General features: G+C 42.0%; 1 protein-coding gene across 6 annotated transcripts in view; it reads right to left on the bottom strand.

The window, feature by feature from the left end:
• LOC148032865 (NADH:ubiquinone oxidoreductase, 17.2kDa subunit) overlaps positions 1 to 18,132 on the bottom strand; it is a 103,148-nt gene that overhangs the window by 45,722 nt on the left and 39,294 nt on the right. For all 6 annotated transcript variants that reach the window (XM_087683532.1, XM_087683535.1, XM_087683533.1 and 3 more), the window contains one exon: positions 1,041 to 1,106. In XM_087683532.1, coding sequence (XP_087539658.1) covers positions 1,041 to 1,106 — 66 coding nt within the window. The remainder of the gene's footprint in view (positions 1 to 1,040; positions 1,107 to 18,132) is intronic.

The raw sequence follows: 18,132 nt of genomic DNA, 5'->3' as shown, positions 1-18,132 counted from the left end.
CCTAAACTTATGTCACCTCCAAATGCGTGCACAAAGGTCAAAGGTGTTAGAGATGTGTTAAGCAAAATTCAAGTGGCACTGGACAGCACAAGTGGCTATAGAGGTGGGCAGCGGTAGAAAGCAAGTGGCGACAGCAACAGGTAGGTGGTGGCAATAGCAAGTAGCTGGCGCACAGGCAACTCAGCAGGCAGTGGCGGCTGCATGGTGTGCAGCAAGCAACAATGTTGGCGGGACTGAAGGTGCAGCAGCAGCAGCGCTGCTTCTAGGGGGCAATGCAGGACAATGAGGCGGCGGCGGCGGCGCTGTCTACTGGCTGGTGGCAAGACTGGAGCCAGGTGGCGCTGCAGAGCAGGGTAACCTTGGCAGAGCTAGCCGGCAGGCACTAGAGGCTGGCTGGAGAGGCAACTCAGCTCCTTCTGGAGACTGGCAGATCTGCTGCTCCTCTTCCTTGGGCTGAGAGCGCCGAGCTGGTGATTGTAGGACCTTGGGGCAGAGCGGCACCGGATGACGTCGTCTAAACAGACCCACCTGCGTATAGCCCTGATATCAAATGTTTATGTCAAGTTAAGCCACCAACTGAAGTTAAATGCAAGAAAACAGCTTCCCAGTCTGGAAAATCTGATCATTGGAATCAAAGAAAACCAGCATCAATATCTATGTCAGCTATAATTTAAGTATGCAATGACTTTCTCACACTTTCACTTTAAGCACACACAATAATTACAAAATGAACATGCATGAGCTTTACTCGCACCACATTAGCCTCTGCACCAAGTAGTGTTAAACCAGCAAGAGCACCTTAAGTTGACCACTTTTATCATCCAATCATACTTGAAAAAAAGTAGCCATTTAGAATAAGCTTTTCTGGCAAAAAATAGAATCTCTTGCATGTTAAAGTTGTGCAAACAAAAGTAATGTGACACCACAACAGTTTGACGTCAACTAGAGAATCCAAGTAATGTTTAGAAACCATTCCTCATTTATCAGTGAATACAAAACCGTATTCTGAGTATGAAAGCAAGAACAAAAGTGCAACTGACCTCCTTCTGCATCTTGTTGAATAATCTTTGATCTGAAACGCCTTTTTTCTTCCTCCTTTGCAATTACTGCCAAAATCATCCACCCAACAAAAAAGTTAAAACAGGAAAATGAGACCCATGTATAAAGACAGGCTTGATTTTTATGAGAAGCATAGAATGGGCCCACAACTGGTAAAGGGACAAGAAAGTAAATATGATTAAACTGCAATATACCCCATAGACTATGCTCAAACAATACATTAGACCTTGTTGCAGAAAAGAAAAGGTATGAAACTGCAAAACAGAATTCCATCTAGTGCGGTCAGTTGATATCCTTGTTGATGTGCAAGTTGCAAGCTGTGAATTTGCTTTACTGGCCACTATAAGGCCTCTCAAAACACTGCAGTAATGACCATTTGATTTCTATTGGTAAAGCTTCAACATCACAATGAATATGGCATAACTTCAAACAATTTTCCTAAGAGGACCAATTTCTGTACGTTAACACACGTAGACATGGATATAAGAAAAAATAAGGTACATCTTCTTCCAATTTTCCTTCTTTGAGTTCTGCTTTATATGTTGGTTCTTCAATTCCGTCTTCATCTTCATTCCAATTTCAATCATTTAGTTCACAAAATCAATCTAATGCATTCACATCATCTACACCATCACTCCAAATCCCACCCTTTTCTCCTGCTGCTGCATCATCATCTACATTCACGCCTTGTTTCACATCACCTTTCACCATTCCAGTTGTTACACCACACAACACACTAGGGGAATCTTCCAACATAGACACCCTGTAAGAAATACCCTAATGCAAAAACACAAATACAAGCATACGACAAAGCAAAAACTGAACAAAACACAGTTAGGGTTAGGGTAACTCAAAGACAATGAACACAATGAAGATCATAAGTGAATGAATCTGAATAATAGAATGCGCATGCAACAAACAAACTATGTAGTGAAGGAATATTGTACCCCGAACTCTCATATCTCAAGAACTAAGGCAAAGGTAATGAGCTGGAGAGTGTATCATACTCCTAATGGATCCCGAAACACAGCAAGGCAGCCTCCAAGATGTCGGACAGCAGCAAACACAACAAAGGATAATGCTGGCGGATGCACAGAGGAGAGATAAAACTATAAACGCAGCAGCTACAGATTACGCACCAAGCTGTACAGCAGCCACCAGATCAAATTGCAGCAATTGCTGCAGTTGCTATAGGCAGGGCAGCAGCCAGCAGGTCCAAGTGCAGCATATGCTGCCACATGGCAGCATGCGACAGCAGGGGGAGTGATCAAACAGCAGTTGTCAAGGCTGAACAGCAATAGTAGATAGTGTAGATTGCATGATGAAGGCTAGAAACAATTACAAGATGGATGTATACAGTGATGGGCAGCTTTGGCTGAGATGTCCTCCGCAAACAAGGTGTGGGCAGTGAATCTAGATCCCCAAAACCTACAAAAACGAGATTAACTGAATTGGAGGGCAAGTTGTCTACTTATAGAAAATTTGGGGCCTCCCAAATTAGGGTTTACATGTGTGACACTGAAACTCTCTTGAATCGCTCCTGGTTTTAAAAAATGGTTGAAATTCATTAATTAACTTGAGTTTGGGGCTGTTTAATTAAAGCTGATGGTAATTTAGCTCGACACACACCACTTCCTTTTAGGTCCTCAGCTTTTGCCTTTCTAGGTGGTGGAGGTGCACCGGTGGTGGAGGCTTATCCTTCAAACCATGCACTTTCAAGATTTTCCACACATGGGTTCCTTGGCCACACATTCCCCCTCCCGAGTGTTGACCATTTGCTACTGCATTTTGCCAGCATGGTAATGCCTAATGGACCATCTAGTTCTATCACTATGCCTCAACTGACAATTGTGCAAGGATTTTAGGTTCTGGTGCCTTATCCCACGGCACCTTATGGAAACCCACATCCTATTTCTACCTATCCATATTTCCCCTCTTGTTCCTCTTACTCTTCTTTCTTAACACCTCACGCTTCTAGTTCCTCATCTACATCAACCAAGAATGCATTCACTAACAAGACTCGTTTTAACTCATCTAACTACACCACTTGGTAAAATCTAATGAGGCATGTCTTAGACTCATAGAACCTATGGGAGTTGGTGCAAGGGTTGGATCCCCACCCACAGCCTCACTTTGCTCTACCAAAGGTGGTCCACTCTTGAAAAGCATGCAATGCTTTAGCCATAGTTGGGTTAATGCAAGGATTATTACAAAAATTCCACTCACAACTTCAACATTTTGACCTACCATTTGAGTAGTGAAAACACTTGACTAACTGCCATGCAACTAAGGCTATGATATCAATCTCGACCATGAACTCCAAGAGTTCAAAATCACAAAGCAGGATGATCTTAAGGTCAAGTTAGCACAATATAGACGTTTACTCGCCAAGTTTGTCACTATTGGGGCTCCTAAGTCCCCTAATGACCAAAGTCACATTGTTCCTAAACAAGCTCCCCAAGAAATACTTCAACCTTGTTCAATAAGTGATCTAATAGCCATCTATGCCTACCTTTTATGAGTTTGAGTATTAACTACTACAATATGCTTCGTTGTTCGACCAATTCCATAAAACAGGCTCTCTTTCGCCTATAGAGGGGGCTTTTGTCACCACTTCTCAAAAGGGGCAACAAGGGAAGGACAAAAGGCTCAAAACCAAAACCAAAATGAAAACTGTGAACCACAAGGGAACACCAAGTCACAACTCAAAACCGGATGACAAAATGTACCCAAGAAAAACATGTACTACCAACACTATCAAAAGGTTGGCCATTTTGACAAGTGTCGCTCAAAAACCCAAACACAAACAAAATCAAACCCCCACTCCTCACTGTTAGGACAACCCCCAACAAGGTCGGCAAAATCAAGGACAATGAAGATCTCAAAGTCATAATGTCACCCATCAACCATCACAGTCAACACCATTCTTCACTCCAAAGGTATGTAATAGACCGGTGACTACAAAGGCCCACCCAACCATGCTACAATTCAGATTTCTGAATTAAAAAAAATTTAAATGTATCTTTTACATACCAAATGTGATAGCTGGCTATGGAAGAGAGAGAAATGAGAGACAATAGATAATGACAGTGTGTGAGTTGAAGAGAATATATTAGCTCAAGTGAGAATGAGAGAATGAAAGTACAACTAAGGTCTAAGGTTGACCTAACCAACCTTTCACACCCTAACTAGAGTTGAATTAACTAACTCTAGGGCCTAGTGTCACCACATTAAAGTTCTAAGACACACCACACTTTGACACATTACATTGAGCATCGACCAGAGTTGGCAAATTCTAATACAAACCTATAGACACTAGAGATGCATTCGAAATGATGTCATCAATGTTTGTGAGTTGTCCCTTGAGGTCCTTGATCCTCATGATGTTGGCATTGTAAAGAAATACTCGAACATAAAACATCAATACAAATGTACAACAAAGCATAGAGTGATAATTGAACTCAAAAGGTGAAGAGTAACTCAAAAACAACGAACACAATAGATGAGGGAATAATGAATAGATACAATGCTCAATGCAATAATCACAATATGCTGAGTGAATACAAAACCTCAAACTCTTGTCTCTCTAAAGGACCAAGGTAAAGAGATGAGCTAGAGAGTGTGTCATACTCTGTATGGATCCTGAAATACAGCAAACAGCCTCTGAATGTGATCATCAGCTGCAAATGCAGATTTGGGAGTCTGGGTCAAGCTGAACACGACCATGGCAGCTTGAAACAATGGGAGTAGACTGAGAAACGTTAGGAGGATGAAGGTGACAAGAGCTAGTTGCAGATGTCAAATGCAGCTGTCAGCTGCCCTTGGAGAGGTGTTGTTAGCTACCCTTGGAGGAGTAGGCAACTACTGTAGACTGCAAACACAAGCTGTAGATGAGCTGGCAGCAGCAGAGGCAATGATCTAGAGACTCTTTGATTCATGGTGATGGCTGGAAATAGTGTGGACAGGCTGGAAAGCTGCTATCTGCAGCAAACACAATGTTAGGCAGCAGAAGACTGATAGCAAGGACCTAATATAGGCTGCTCACCATCACAAATTGAGGTATCTTCCACGGAGGGATGTAGACTATAGTGGAGAAGTAGGTGCTAGCTGGAGGAGAACATGCAATGAACAACTAGATCCTCCCAGATTAGGGTTTGGCTTATGGGACACCGACACACTCTAGGAAAGTTTGGTAATAATCAAGTTTTGGGGCTGTAATAAAGAGCCAATCAGTTTGTAATGCAGTTTTAGCTCAACAGCCCTCTCAAGCTGAAAACTCGTGCCTAGGTGAGCATAGTTTTGGCCCATAATATCTCGAGGCCTCCCACCTCAAGGTAGCTAGGGCATTGGACAAAGGGTGCACATCAGCTGCCCAATGGCCTACCAAAACTACAAAGGCGATGGCAATCTTACCCTGAGAGCTCAAAGGATCACCATGGAGAGGTCAAGGCATCGGACAAAGGATGTTCATCAACTACCCAATGGCTTAAATTGATGGAACCACTTTGAACTTTTTTAATTTATTTTTTGGTTTTTGTTGAGCTAAAAAATACATAATAAACTGATTAGCTCTTAATACAAACCCAATACATGCTTATTGACATACTTTTAGTAAATTACCAAACTTGCCCTTCCACTGAGCTCCATCTCATTCATTTGTTGTAGGTCCCAATCTAACAAGCTTTATAGATGTCCTTGGACAGTTTTCAGCATGGAAGGCCCTCAACCATTTGATGGCATGACAACTCATAAAGGGAATCGTGCCCAAAGTGTCCAAAGCAAAAGGGCCAAAGGCACACATCTATTGTAGGCTCCCTAGTGGTAGCTAGGGCATGTAGCCAATGGAACTCACTATAACATGAATATTACAAGCAGAGTTCTGTTTTGCATTAATCTTGCAAAACCATTACATGCCTGCATCATCATCCCCTGCAATAGCAGATATATTTCAAGCACATGCATCAACTTTTGGCCTCAAATATCTTTTCATAGTCACATACATAATTTCTATAGCAACCGGAAAGCTTGTCTCTAACAACATGACCTATTCTTCTTTTCCAACATGAAAGCTTAAATGAATCGGTTGAATCAGCATTGAATTCAGTCAGAACTTCATCAAGGCATTATCTTCCTTTAGTCAATTCAGGTTTCCCTTCTCTTTCCAGTCAATACAGTTTGAATATTCATGTATAAGAGTTGGCAAAGTTATGTTTGTTTCCCCCTTCATCATGGATGGCATGAGTTCAATGCAAATAACTGATAGTTTGGACCAGCAAACATCAGCTTTTCCTCTCCATCTTTGTCATTGCAATCAGTATCAAGCTCTAAGATCAAAAGCATGCCTTTTATCATCCTTGTTGCAGGTCAAATACAGTTGTTGTGAAAGCTTCACCTTCAGCATCATAAACATAACATTGCACTCTAGCATAGTCGTTCAATTTGATCAGAAGCAGTCCACGATTTGTTCCAAACAGCACCTAAAAATCAGTGTTCCCTTCTCTTTCTTTCGACCTAAAAAGGGATGTTCCACCTTGAATTCATGGCGGTCTCCATGCTTCCCAAAATGGCGCAAAAAACTGTTGGGTTTGACTCGCACCTACACTCGCAGAGTGTTGATGATCTGTAGTAAGACACTAGGGTACTTTTTACTCTCCTTACGAGAAGTTTTTTCGCCCAGTTACATTATTCTCTATTTTGTGTGTTTATGTTACATAGTTCGGTCACTTACTGTACTTTACACCTTTTGGGTGTGAACGCACCTTAACAACCTCCTAAGGTCTAAGGGTTGTACTTTGTACTTTCACTTACACACTTGGGAATCGCATTGGGTGTCAAGTTGTGTCTTCACTCTCGCTCTCTCTACTATCTACTGTGTACTTTCAACTAAGAGCTTCCATCTCCAATCTCACATTTGGTATCAAAGCTCATGCGTAGTCAACCCCAAGCTCGTCAGCTCAAGCACCACCACCTTGGCAAAGCAACCACCACAGGTCCGCCACCCTACAAACTCGCCCTCCTATTGCCCCTGGTCCACAACCACTTGCGCCACTAGCAGCTCGCCTATAGCAGCAGCTAGCAACGCTAGCGCCGCTAGCATCTGGCCAACGCTTCCAGCACTATTCTTGCAGCCTCCCATCCTACATTTGGCTGCCAACGCAGCCAACGCCATCGCCACCTGTTGCAGCTGCCGCCACATATTGTCCTGTAGCATCACTAGCGCGCTCCTCAAAGCGTCGCCCCCGATCAGTGCCACCGTCCTTGGCTTCCAAGCTCGCCAACCTGCGCTAGCTCCACCAAGCTGCCAATATCCTCCCGCCAACCTCACTCACATTGAAGGTATCAAAGCAATGTTACCTCGCTGCCAACTAGCTCTGTTTACACAAGAGCAACTGTGAAGATTGTTGCCACCGGTTTTTTATCCGTGAGGAAAAGCAAAAGGAACTGCAGCAGTGCCGCCAACTACAGCAGCACCACCTACCTGAGCAGCCACCCTGCGCCTACCCACCGCCACCTACTTGCGCCGCCAAACTGCGCAACTTAACACCGCCTACTATGTACGCTCTTGCAACACCATCCTCTACACCTTTGCAAGCTCCTTCCGCCAATTTCATCAAATTATAAGGTTGTAAATATAAAATTTATTTAATTTCTCAAAATCTCTTCAAGAAAATTTGGGGCTTTTGCATTTCACGCATCCCAAGGCAAGAAACAAGTATAGGTTGATACAATTTGGGTACAAAAATTTGTGCAAATTTTGGGATTTACAGTATTAAATTGCTGAAATTCAATTTTTGGGCACACATTCCAAGGTATATCATTGAATTGCTGTTCTATGCAGATTTGGCATGCTTTACAGGGCATTTCAAGCAGAATTTGTATTGAGACAGTTTTGAGATTGCATTCTCCATCCCGTCTTGGGATTTTAGTACATTTTACTTCAGCTTAGAAGTATTTGGTTATAGATTTTGTGCATTTTATTACGGCAATGGCACAACAAGGTCACCATGATCACAGCAACATTTTGGGAGTCCTTACTCAAGAGGACAATTTGGATGGCACCAATTACTCCTTGTGGAGTTTTATGGTGCACAATCTATTGGTTGCGAATGTCTTTGGGATAATGTGACTAGTGATTTGGCTAGATGGGGCCCCCCAAGGGGATGGCTCCTTAAACACCTAATAGAGGTGCTAGAGAACAACCATCCCCCATTCCTCCTACAACCAATCACAAGAGATGGGACTCCAAAGATGCACAACCCTTGCCTTTACTTGCTCTATCAATCAAAAGAGCAATCTTACAACATTTTCAGTCTTGTACAACCTCAAAGACTGCATGGGATATTCTCAAACGCATTCTCATAGCTAGGAATGAGGCCAGAGTCTTTTACTTGAGAAGAGAGTTGGCAAATGCACACATGGACAAGGGTGATGGCATGACAGATCACCTTACCTGCATACACGATTTGAGGAGCAGCTATTGTTGCTGAATATTGATGAGGTGATACCCGGTGAGGAGATGGTCAACATGACACTTAACCTCTCTTCCACAATCATAGCTAGCTTCCATACTTCATTAATTTTCCCTTGAGGGGGGCACAACAACCTCTCACATTCATGCAGTTAACTAGCCTCTTGTTGTAGGAGGAACAAACACGGAAGAATATGGCTATAAGATTAGGTGATATAGCTATGCTTTCAAGGTATAAAGCCAAAGGCAAATGTAAGCAACAAGTGAAAAATCAGCCCAAGGCTGATATGAGACAGCCATCTCGCAAGATTGCCAAGACACAAACAAGGGAAAGAAGGAAAAATGCTACTACTGCAAGAAACCATCAACTCAACACACAATGTGTAGATAGTAGAGAGAGTGAGAGTGTAGACACAGCTCAACACATAACTAGATTCAAAAACTATGTGAGTCGAGTACAAAGTACAACCCTTAGACCTTAGGATTGTGTAAGTGTCTTAAGGTGCGTTCACACCCAAAATTGTAAAGTGTGGTAAGTGACCAAACTATGTAACATAAACATACAAATAGAGAATAATGTGATTGGGGAAAAAACCTCCCCTACACAGAGTAAAAAGTGCCCCAATGTTCTACTACGAATCACCAACGCTTTCTTATGAGCATAGATGTGAGTCAAACCCAACAAACCCCCCTGGAGTGAAAAGTGATCAGTATACAAGGATCATCCATCAAAGGAGATCAAATTTAAAGCCTTGTGTACTACTTCAAATTTTTGTGAGGAAAAGCTTTGGTGAAGATGTCTACCACATTGTTGTTGGTAGGACAGTAGACATGAGCCAAGAAAGAAACAGTTTCCATTTGTAGAGTAACATGAATCAAAATCACCATCCCAATCTGAATCATTGCAAGCATGCAATTGTAGCGGTCCCCCCTTGGCATATAGCAATCTAAGAGTCCTAATACCTTGCAAGTAACGAAAAACGCACTTCACAGTTTGCCAATGTGACGTGTGGGCTGTGCATATATCTACTCAAGGTTGAATCTGCAAACTGAATATATGACCTTGTGTTGCATAAATGAATGAGACATAATTGCTAAAGCATATGTATGAATGTCAAACAAATCATTGTCATCATGCAACGCCGGCTTGAGTCCAATCTCCATCGGTGTGCTAATTGGCGTGCAATCCTGGAAGCCAAACCTCTCAAGGAGTTTACCAGTATATTTGGATTGTGACAATCCAATGCCTCTAGCATCATAAATAAACTAAGTGCCCAAATAGTAATGCAAAGACCCCAAATCTGACATTTCAAAAGTTTGCTGCAAATTTTTCTTGAATGTTGAAATCTCATTAACACGTGTCCTTGTGAGCACAAGATCAACTACATAAAGATAAATGACCAGCAAGGATCCCCCCTCTTTGCATACATAAAGAGGGGACTTTGATGGGCTGTTAATGAACCCTTGGCTCGATAAAAAGGCATCAATTTTTACATACAAATCTCATGGAGCTTGCTTCAAACCATACAAAGCCTTTTTCAGCTTGCATACCAAGTGTTCGCTCCATTGTATTAGCATGATCATGCAAACATGCTTGTCTTATAGTACAAATAGCAAAAGGAGATTCCAAATGATTGTCTTTTAAAGTCTACAAGTACCATTTAGGCATTTATATAGCCTCTTGATTATGTACATGCTCTAGATGAACCTCAAGTTCAGCATCTTGCTGAATATTCGAATCAGCCATAGGCTGAATTTGTGCATTGTTTAATGGAGCAACTAGCTGAAGATTTTGTTCATTTAATAACGCTCTAGCTATATCACCAAAAGAAATAAGCAACAGCACTTCAAACACATCATTTGCAACCTGATATATCAAAAACAACGAGAGATAATTCTGATTTTTCATCAAAAATCACATCCCACACTCCTTTTCCTCCTTGATAATGTGTTTCTTGCATTCTATGATGTAGTGACCTAGCTTTTTATAATAATGCACTTGCCCTTCTTGGCTTGCGTACTCCCCTGCTTCTTGTCATTATGTGAAGTGTTTGAACTTCCAGAACTCTGCAAAGCATTCCTAGACTGACTGTGAAACTAGCCTTCCTCCTCAGATAGGGTGGTAAATAACTTGATTTAGCACTAATTACAACAAGCATAAAATTCACATAAACTGAAAATGCACACTTTATCATTTTATGTTAGAATTTGCCAATTCCGTGGGCAATGCTATGTTAGTCTTTAGTTCTTAGTGTGAACACAACTAAAGTTATAACTTGTGTCACCACTCTTAGAGTTAAAGTTAAGAGTCAATTAACTCTAGTTGAGTTAGAGCTAGGTCTATCTTAGACCTATCTTGTACCTTTCATTCTCATTCTTTCAGTTCAACAAGTACACTCTACTCTTTTGCTTGAACACACTCTCATTGTCTCTCTTTTCTCTTCTCCATAGCTGACTGTCATTTTTCAACATTTGGTATCAAAGCAAGTTCTACACGCAAATTCAGTTCAGCCACTATCAATAGGTGTTGCCCCGCCTAAGGTCTTGTTGTTGTTAGCCAGCTCTCTGCCCGAGCAAGAGAAAGATGAGCTACCACTCTTTTCAGCCTGCACACAGCCCTACACCCAATCCCATATGCAGCCCATAACCCAAGGAGCCGCTCTTTTGGAGGAGTTGCTGCTAATTTCAGCTCTGCCCCTTATTTTCTCACCTTTGCCCGCAATATTCTCAGCTCTACCTGTGATTTTGTGCAAACCCTAACAAGTGCAAAAACCCTAATTTTCAAATTTCAATTTTTTTCAAAATTTCTACAATTTTCCATCCATTTTAGCCATCTCTTTCCAAGTCTCAACTCATGCTACTCAAAGTATCAGGCTTTTGTCAATTTTTGCTCCCAAAGTTCAAATTGGCAACCAATTCAAAGAAATTTCATAATTTCTTTGACATTCTCGCCAAAAATTTCGAGGCTTTTGCCTGATTTGCATTCCCACATGCGAATCTTCATTGGAGACGCCGACACTGCACAATTTCATTGACATTTGTGCAACAAATTTTGGGCTTTTTGTCCTACAAGCTCCGGCATGCATCACGAGGCAAATTCCATTTGTTGTTCATTGCTAGCACAAACCCCAAGGTGACATTACTGCAGAAATTCAAGGTATAAGATACAAATTTCTTCAATCTCTTTGAAATTTTAGAAAGAATTTTGGAGCTTTTGCCCGACATGCATTCCAAGGTAGAAAACAAGCGGTACATTGGTATTTACTTGCTGTTACAATTAGATTGAGCAAAAAAATTTGGGAATATTAAGTATATTTTGGTAAGAATCGGCATTAGGTTGTTGTAATTTGTACTTTTGAGGGCAACGCATTACGAGGCAAGTGTGGTACAATAGTGATTGCTATTATTTCTTGGTTGAATGCTGATTTGGGTCAAATTGGGTACACATTGGCATTTGTGCAACAGTTCGATACTTGTTGCATAATCCACCTTGGGGCTTTTTGTCCTAGAGGCTCCGGCATGCATCATGAGACAGATTTCAACTGTTGTTCGTTGCTAGAACACACCCCAAGGTGACATTACTGCAAAAATTCAAGCCATATGATACAAATTTCTTCAATTTCTTTGAAACTTTAGGAAAAAATTTGGGCCTTTTGTCCGACATGCATTCCAAGGTAGAAAACAAGTGATGCAACAATATTTAATTGCTGTTACAATTAGATTGAGCAAAAAATTTTGAAAAAATTTAGTATATTTTGGTAAGAATCGGCATTAGATTACTGTAGTTTGTACTTTTGAGGGCATGCATTACGAGGCAAGTGTGGTACAGCAATGCATTGCTATTATTTCTTGGTTGAGTGTTGATTTGGGTCAAATTGGACACACATTGGCATTTATATGACAGTTCAGTACTTGTTGCATAATCCCGAGGGGATTTTTAGTACTCTCAAGAGTACAATCTATACTTCAGAAAAGAAGTATTTGGCTGCAAATTTTTGTCCATTACTAAGAGCATGGCATGTCAAGGGACTAATGATCAGAGCAACATCCTTGGTGTCCTCGCTCAAGAGGACAAACTTGATGGATCAAACTACCCGCTGTGGAGTTTTATGGTCCACAACCTTCTTGTAGGAAAGGACTTATGGGACTATGTCGCAAGTGATTTGCAATAACCAAGAAGTCTTGCACCTCAAACACCTCAACGTAACGCTAAAGGACAAGCTACTGGTCCTACTGCCCCTCCTCCCCCTTCTACCGAGGATAAGAGGAGATGGGAATCAAAAGATGGACTAGAACTTTCTTTGATTGCCTTGTCAGTGAAAAGATCGATCATTCCATAGATCCGGTCTTGTAAGACCTCAAAATTAGCATGGGATGTACTTGAGAGTGTAAGAGTGATAGCATGACAAGTCACCTTACATATAAGATTTGCACGAGCAGCTGCTCAATGTGGATGAAATCATTCAAGATGTTGAATTTGTAAACATCACATTGAACTCTCTTCCAAAGTCATATCTTGGTTTCCACACCTCTTTGTAGTTGTCTTTGGGAGGGGGGAGGGGAGGGGGAGCAACAGCCCCTTACATTTATGGAGTTAAAAGGCCTCTTGTTGCAAGAGGAACAAACTCGAAAGAATGTTGCATTGCATTCACAAGATGTGGCTATGCTTTCCAAGTTCAAAGACAAAGAAAAATTCGAGCAAAATACAAAATTTCAACTAAAGGGTGATGCTGGACAGCCATCAAATAAGGCTGTCCAAGACATAGAAAAGTCTCAAAAGAAGGGAAATTTTCATTATTGCAAGAAGCAAGATCACTATGTTGATGAATGCCGTAAGAGATTAGCCAAAGAGAAGAAAAAGAACTCCGCTTTGGCTGTCCAAGAGACATTAGCCAACAAATCTACTGATGGTGATGCTTCAACAAACTTTGTGGAGGAGGACTATGCATTTCTGACTTGCAATTATGATTCTTCAATGGCTGATTCAGCATTTAATGCTACTGAAATGCAACAAACATGGCATTTTGACAATGGAGCTTCAAAGCATATCACTTCTAGAAAGTGTTTGTTTCTTCTTTGCATTCAACCCTTGCTGGGAAGCATATTACATGTGCGAACAACAACAATTATGATGTTCATGGCATTGGGACAGTCACTATTACTACTGCAAAAGGTTCTAACTTCATGCTTCTAGATGTCTTGTTTCTGCCCGGCATACAAAGAACTTATTATCTATCTCTGCTTTTAACAAGCATGGCTTTCACATCATCTTTGAGGATGACAAATGCATTGTCAAAGACAAGGAGATGGATTATGCACTCGGGCTATCTAGGACCCTGTATAAGGATTTTCTTTTGTTAGATACCTATGGTGCACAATCTCATGATGCTCTGGCAGTCTCTACTCTATTGCCCACTATGCAAAATGCGCGGCTATGGCATGCCCGCTATGAACATAAGAGTTTTGGGAGTATGATGACCCTTCATAGGTTTCATATGGTAGATGCATTACCTCCAATGGAGACTTCACCACCTCATGCATACAAGGGATGTATTTTGGGTAATATGCACAAATTTGCCTTCAAAAAGAATACTGCAATGCATATTGTCCGGAAATTGCAGCTTATTCGCTCTAATGTTTGTGGTCCCATGAGAATACGTGCACTTGGAAGTCATCTTTACTTCGTTACATTTATTGATGAGACTGCTATTGATATACATGGACGTATGGACTAAAAGCAAAATCTAATATGTTTATGCATTTTAAACATCTTGTTGCAAAGCTTGAGGCTGAAGCCGGCTTGAAAGTGCAAACACTTCCCACAAATAGAGGGGGGGAGTACATGTCTCGTGCTTTTGAGACATATTTGCTTGATCATGGCATTACGCATCAAGCCACTACTAGGACGACTCCTCAACAGAATGATGTTGCTGAAAGGAAGAATCGCACTCTTATGGAGATGATACGTTGCATGCTCAAAAGCAAGAAATTACCTTATAAATTTCGGTTAGAAGGCCTCCAGTGTGCAAATCATGTGTTGAATCATGCACCCACTAAGGCACTAAAGACAATCACCCCATTTGAAGCTTGACATGGCAAGAAACCCAAGGTTGACTACTTTCAAGTGTTTGGTTGTATAGCTTACGCATATGTTCTAAAAGAGCTTCATGGAAAGCTTGATGACAAGGCTATAAAATGCATATTTACTGGCTACAATCCGGAAAGCAAGGGCTATCGCTTGTATGACCCATGCACAAAGAAAGTTTTTGTTAGTAGGGATGTCATATTTGTTGAAAATGCTGCATTTTCACGTGATCTGTTTCAAATGCCAAGCACCCATGACATTGGTGATGTCTTTGAGGGTCTCTTGCCACTTTCTTTGGAGTTCGTGCCTACTATAAATGACCAGACAAGGATAATACAGCAAGCTGTTGCTACACCATATGCGCCTAAACAACTAAGTATTGATGATGGTTTTCCACATGCAGTGGAAGATGCAATACAACATGAAAGGGCTCTTGTAAATACAGCAAAAACAGTCCCGAGATGGCTGTTACAAACTCTCCAGGAGAGTAAAATGGATGCTTCTTTAGCTCACCACACTAGAAGGGCTGCTAGACATGCAGCACATGATGCAGGGGAAGCCCATTTGGCTGATTTTACGGAAGTAGATGATTGTGATGAGCATGTATTTCTGAGCTCATTGTTGGATGATGATGATTTCAAAGTGAAGCAATGCAGAAGCGAATGACCATGACAAAGAGTGAATAGAGAGAGAAGAGAGAGAGAGAGAGAGAGAGAGAGTGAGTGAGTGAGTGAAACGCAAAAAATTTGCAGTGAATAATGCTGTATATGTTAGCAGATTAGTCAGCTCATGTGTGAGTCTATGTTGTAGAGACTGTGGCCTTTTTTGTAGTATTTTTTCAGGCATTTTTTGGTGCCCTTTTTAGGGCTGGGGAGCATTTAATGCTAGCCGACTACATTTATTGCTCCCCCCATTTTATGCCTATATATTGCTAGGGCTCCTCCTCCTATGGTGTACTTCAGCCATCATTTGTGGATTCTTCTAGGGAGAGAGGAGCCGGTGCCACGGTGCCCACACAGCCATTGACTCACTCTTGTATGCTGTTGTCTCGTGTTCGATATGGATTCTGTTTCCCGAGCATACATCTGAGTTCTCATCTGTATTTGTGTTCATTCTTTCTCTTGTCTTGTGTTTCAGCAGTTTATTTCAGCATGTTGTTTATGCTTCCATTGCTGCACCAGTTCTAACATGGTATCAGATTTCAGGATTTGTGTTTTTGCTGTCTTTTATTGCTGATTTCAGGACTGTTTTCCCTCTTGCTGATCAGGCAGCTGCTGCTCCAATCAGGCGACCAGTTTTGCTTGCGTTTTTTGCTGACGTCAAGCCTGCGCATCCATTTCAGCCTACGTTTTCATATTTCTGCATCTCTTCCTGGCTGGGCGCTTACATCATCAGGTTGTTTTTGCTATTTTTGACAGTTTTTTACTGATTTCTTGCTTTTACAGCAGCTTTTGTCTTATTTTGATCAGATTTTGGGTTATACTGCATGTGAACTCTTGCTTTTTGCAGTCTATGCTCATGGTTTGGCTGTGTTCCCTCTCCCAATCCCTTCTTTTCTCTACTTCTTTTCTAAATTCTCTCCAGATGGCTCCTCCATGCACATCCACTGATGACAAGCTCCATGGACCTGATTATTACACGTGGAGTGCGGTGATGAAGGCTTGGTTTATTCAAAAGCGGTTATGGTACGTGGTTGGCAAAGTTGTGGCACATCCTCGGCAACCTTCTCCTGCTCCATCTGCTTTTGATGAAGACAACCATGAGGAGGCAGTGCTTACATGGGATTCGATGATGCCCGTGCTTATTCGGCATTACTTCGGTGTATTTCCAAAGAAGTCCTACCGGCGGTCACCTCCTGTACGACAGCTTCAGGCGTATGGTCGAAGTTACAGTTGATGTACGAAGCTCCTTCCACCATGAGGGCCGTTACTCTCTATGGCCAGCTCCAGCAACTGAAGTTTGAATCCATAGATGCGATTCAATCCTTCCTACTTCGTGTTACCCAACTCCAAGACCAGCTTCGCACTATGCAGTCTGCCTTGTCAGAGGCACATCTTGTTGATACGGTACTCTACAAGCTCTCTCGGGATTTTGATGGAGTGGCGAATGCTTTATGAGCACAGACATCTATGACTCCTGTCAATTTTCTTCACATGTCCTCCATGCTACTTGAGCATGAGGCTACATTGCAACTACAAGGGAGGCTTCCATCACATTATGGAGGTTCAGGTGAGGCTCTTGCAGCTTCAGAGAGGGGTTCGAAGATGAAGAAGTTGAAGGCCTAGTGTTACCACTGTGGCAAAAAGGGTCATTTAAGGAAAGACTGCAAAGAGTTAGCGGCTTCCAAGAAGAAAAAGGATCATAAGACGAAGCGGGATGCGGACTCCTCCGACGAGTCATCATCTGCCTCAGATTCCGATTCTGATCCTCCAGCCAAGGCAAAGTCCAAGGCGCAGAAGGGATCCTCTTCTTCGGATCGTGGGAAGGTCTTAGTGGCCCCTTCCTCAGCTGCTTTCTAGTGGTGGTGATGCGGACATCCCTCACGACTCTCTAGTGCCAGAGAGGGAGAGTAAGAGGATGGTGAGATGGAGCAGTCATGCCTCATCTATATGTCTATACAAATGCACAGGATCCAGAGAGGGAAATCCCTGACGCATCGACTGAAGTCTAGCAGGTACAAATCCTGGAGCTAGGACTGACATCCAGGTTCATGATGGGCTGGTTACTTGATAGAGAGCGAGAGGCTTTCGTCTGAAGCCCACATAATGAGACACTTTCACGATTCTGGCCAAAGGCAAGGATTCCATGGTCACATGTTCAAAGACATGTTTGGCAGATTGATCTTATGTGTCCTGAGTGACATAGGTGACATAACACAGAGAGCTGCTATGATTCTTCTCTATTTTTAGGTGGTGCTATTATGATCGACATCGACATCAAATACTCTCTGAGGCATCTTGGTGGTGGGCTGGCCACTCATTGCTTGGATATCCATGGTTCTTCCGGTGGTTCTATGTTGTATCGTTTATAATTCCGCATCATTGTACTATTGTATTGTATCAGATCACCCCTCATCTGAGAGAGGGTGTTAGCATATTAGTCAATTCAGGTATGAGTCTGTGCTGTAGAGACTGTGGCCTTTTTTGTAGTATTTTTTCTGGCATTTTTTGGTGCTCTTTTTAGGGCTGGAGAGCATTTAATGCTGGCCAACTGCATTTATTACTCCCCCCATTTTATGCCTATATATTGCTGGGAATCCTTCTCCTCTGGTGTACTTCAGCCATCATTTGTGGATTCTTCTGGGGAGAGAGGAGCCGGTGTCAGGGTGCCCACACAGCCATTGACTCACTGTTGTATGTTGTTGTCTCGTGTTCGATATGGATTCCGTTTCCCGAGCATACAGCTGAGTTCTCATCTATATTTGTGTTCATTCTTTCTCTTGTCTTGTGTTTCAATAGTTTATTTCAGCATGTTGTTCATGCTTCCATTGCTGCACCACTTCCAACAGTATAAGGATGCA

This window comes from Lygodium microphyllum, chromosome 8 (assembly GCF_053477565.2).
Source record: "Lygodium microphyllum isolate KBCC chromosome 8, Lygodium_microphyllum_v1.1.10, whole genome shotgun sequence".
Classification (NCBI taxonomy): Eukaryota; Viridiplantae; Streptophyta; class Polypodiopsida; order Schizaeales; family Lygodiaceae; genus Lygodium; species Lygodium microphyllum.
The sequence above is the reverse complement of the archived record's forward strand: the minus strand, read 5'-3'. Positions and strand labels throughout refer to the sequence as shown.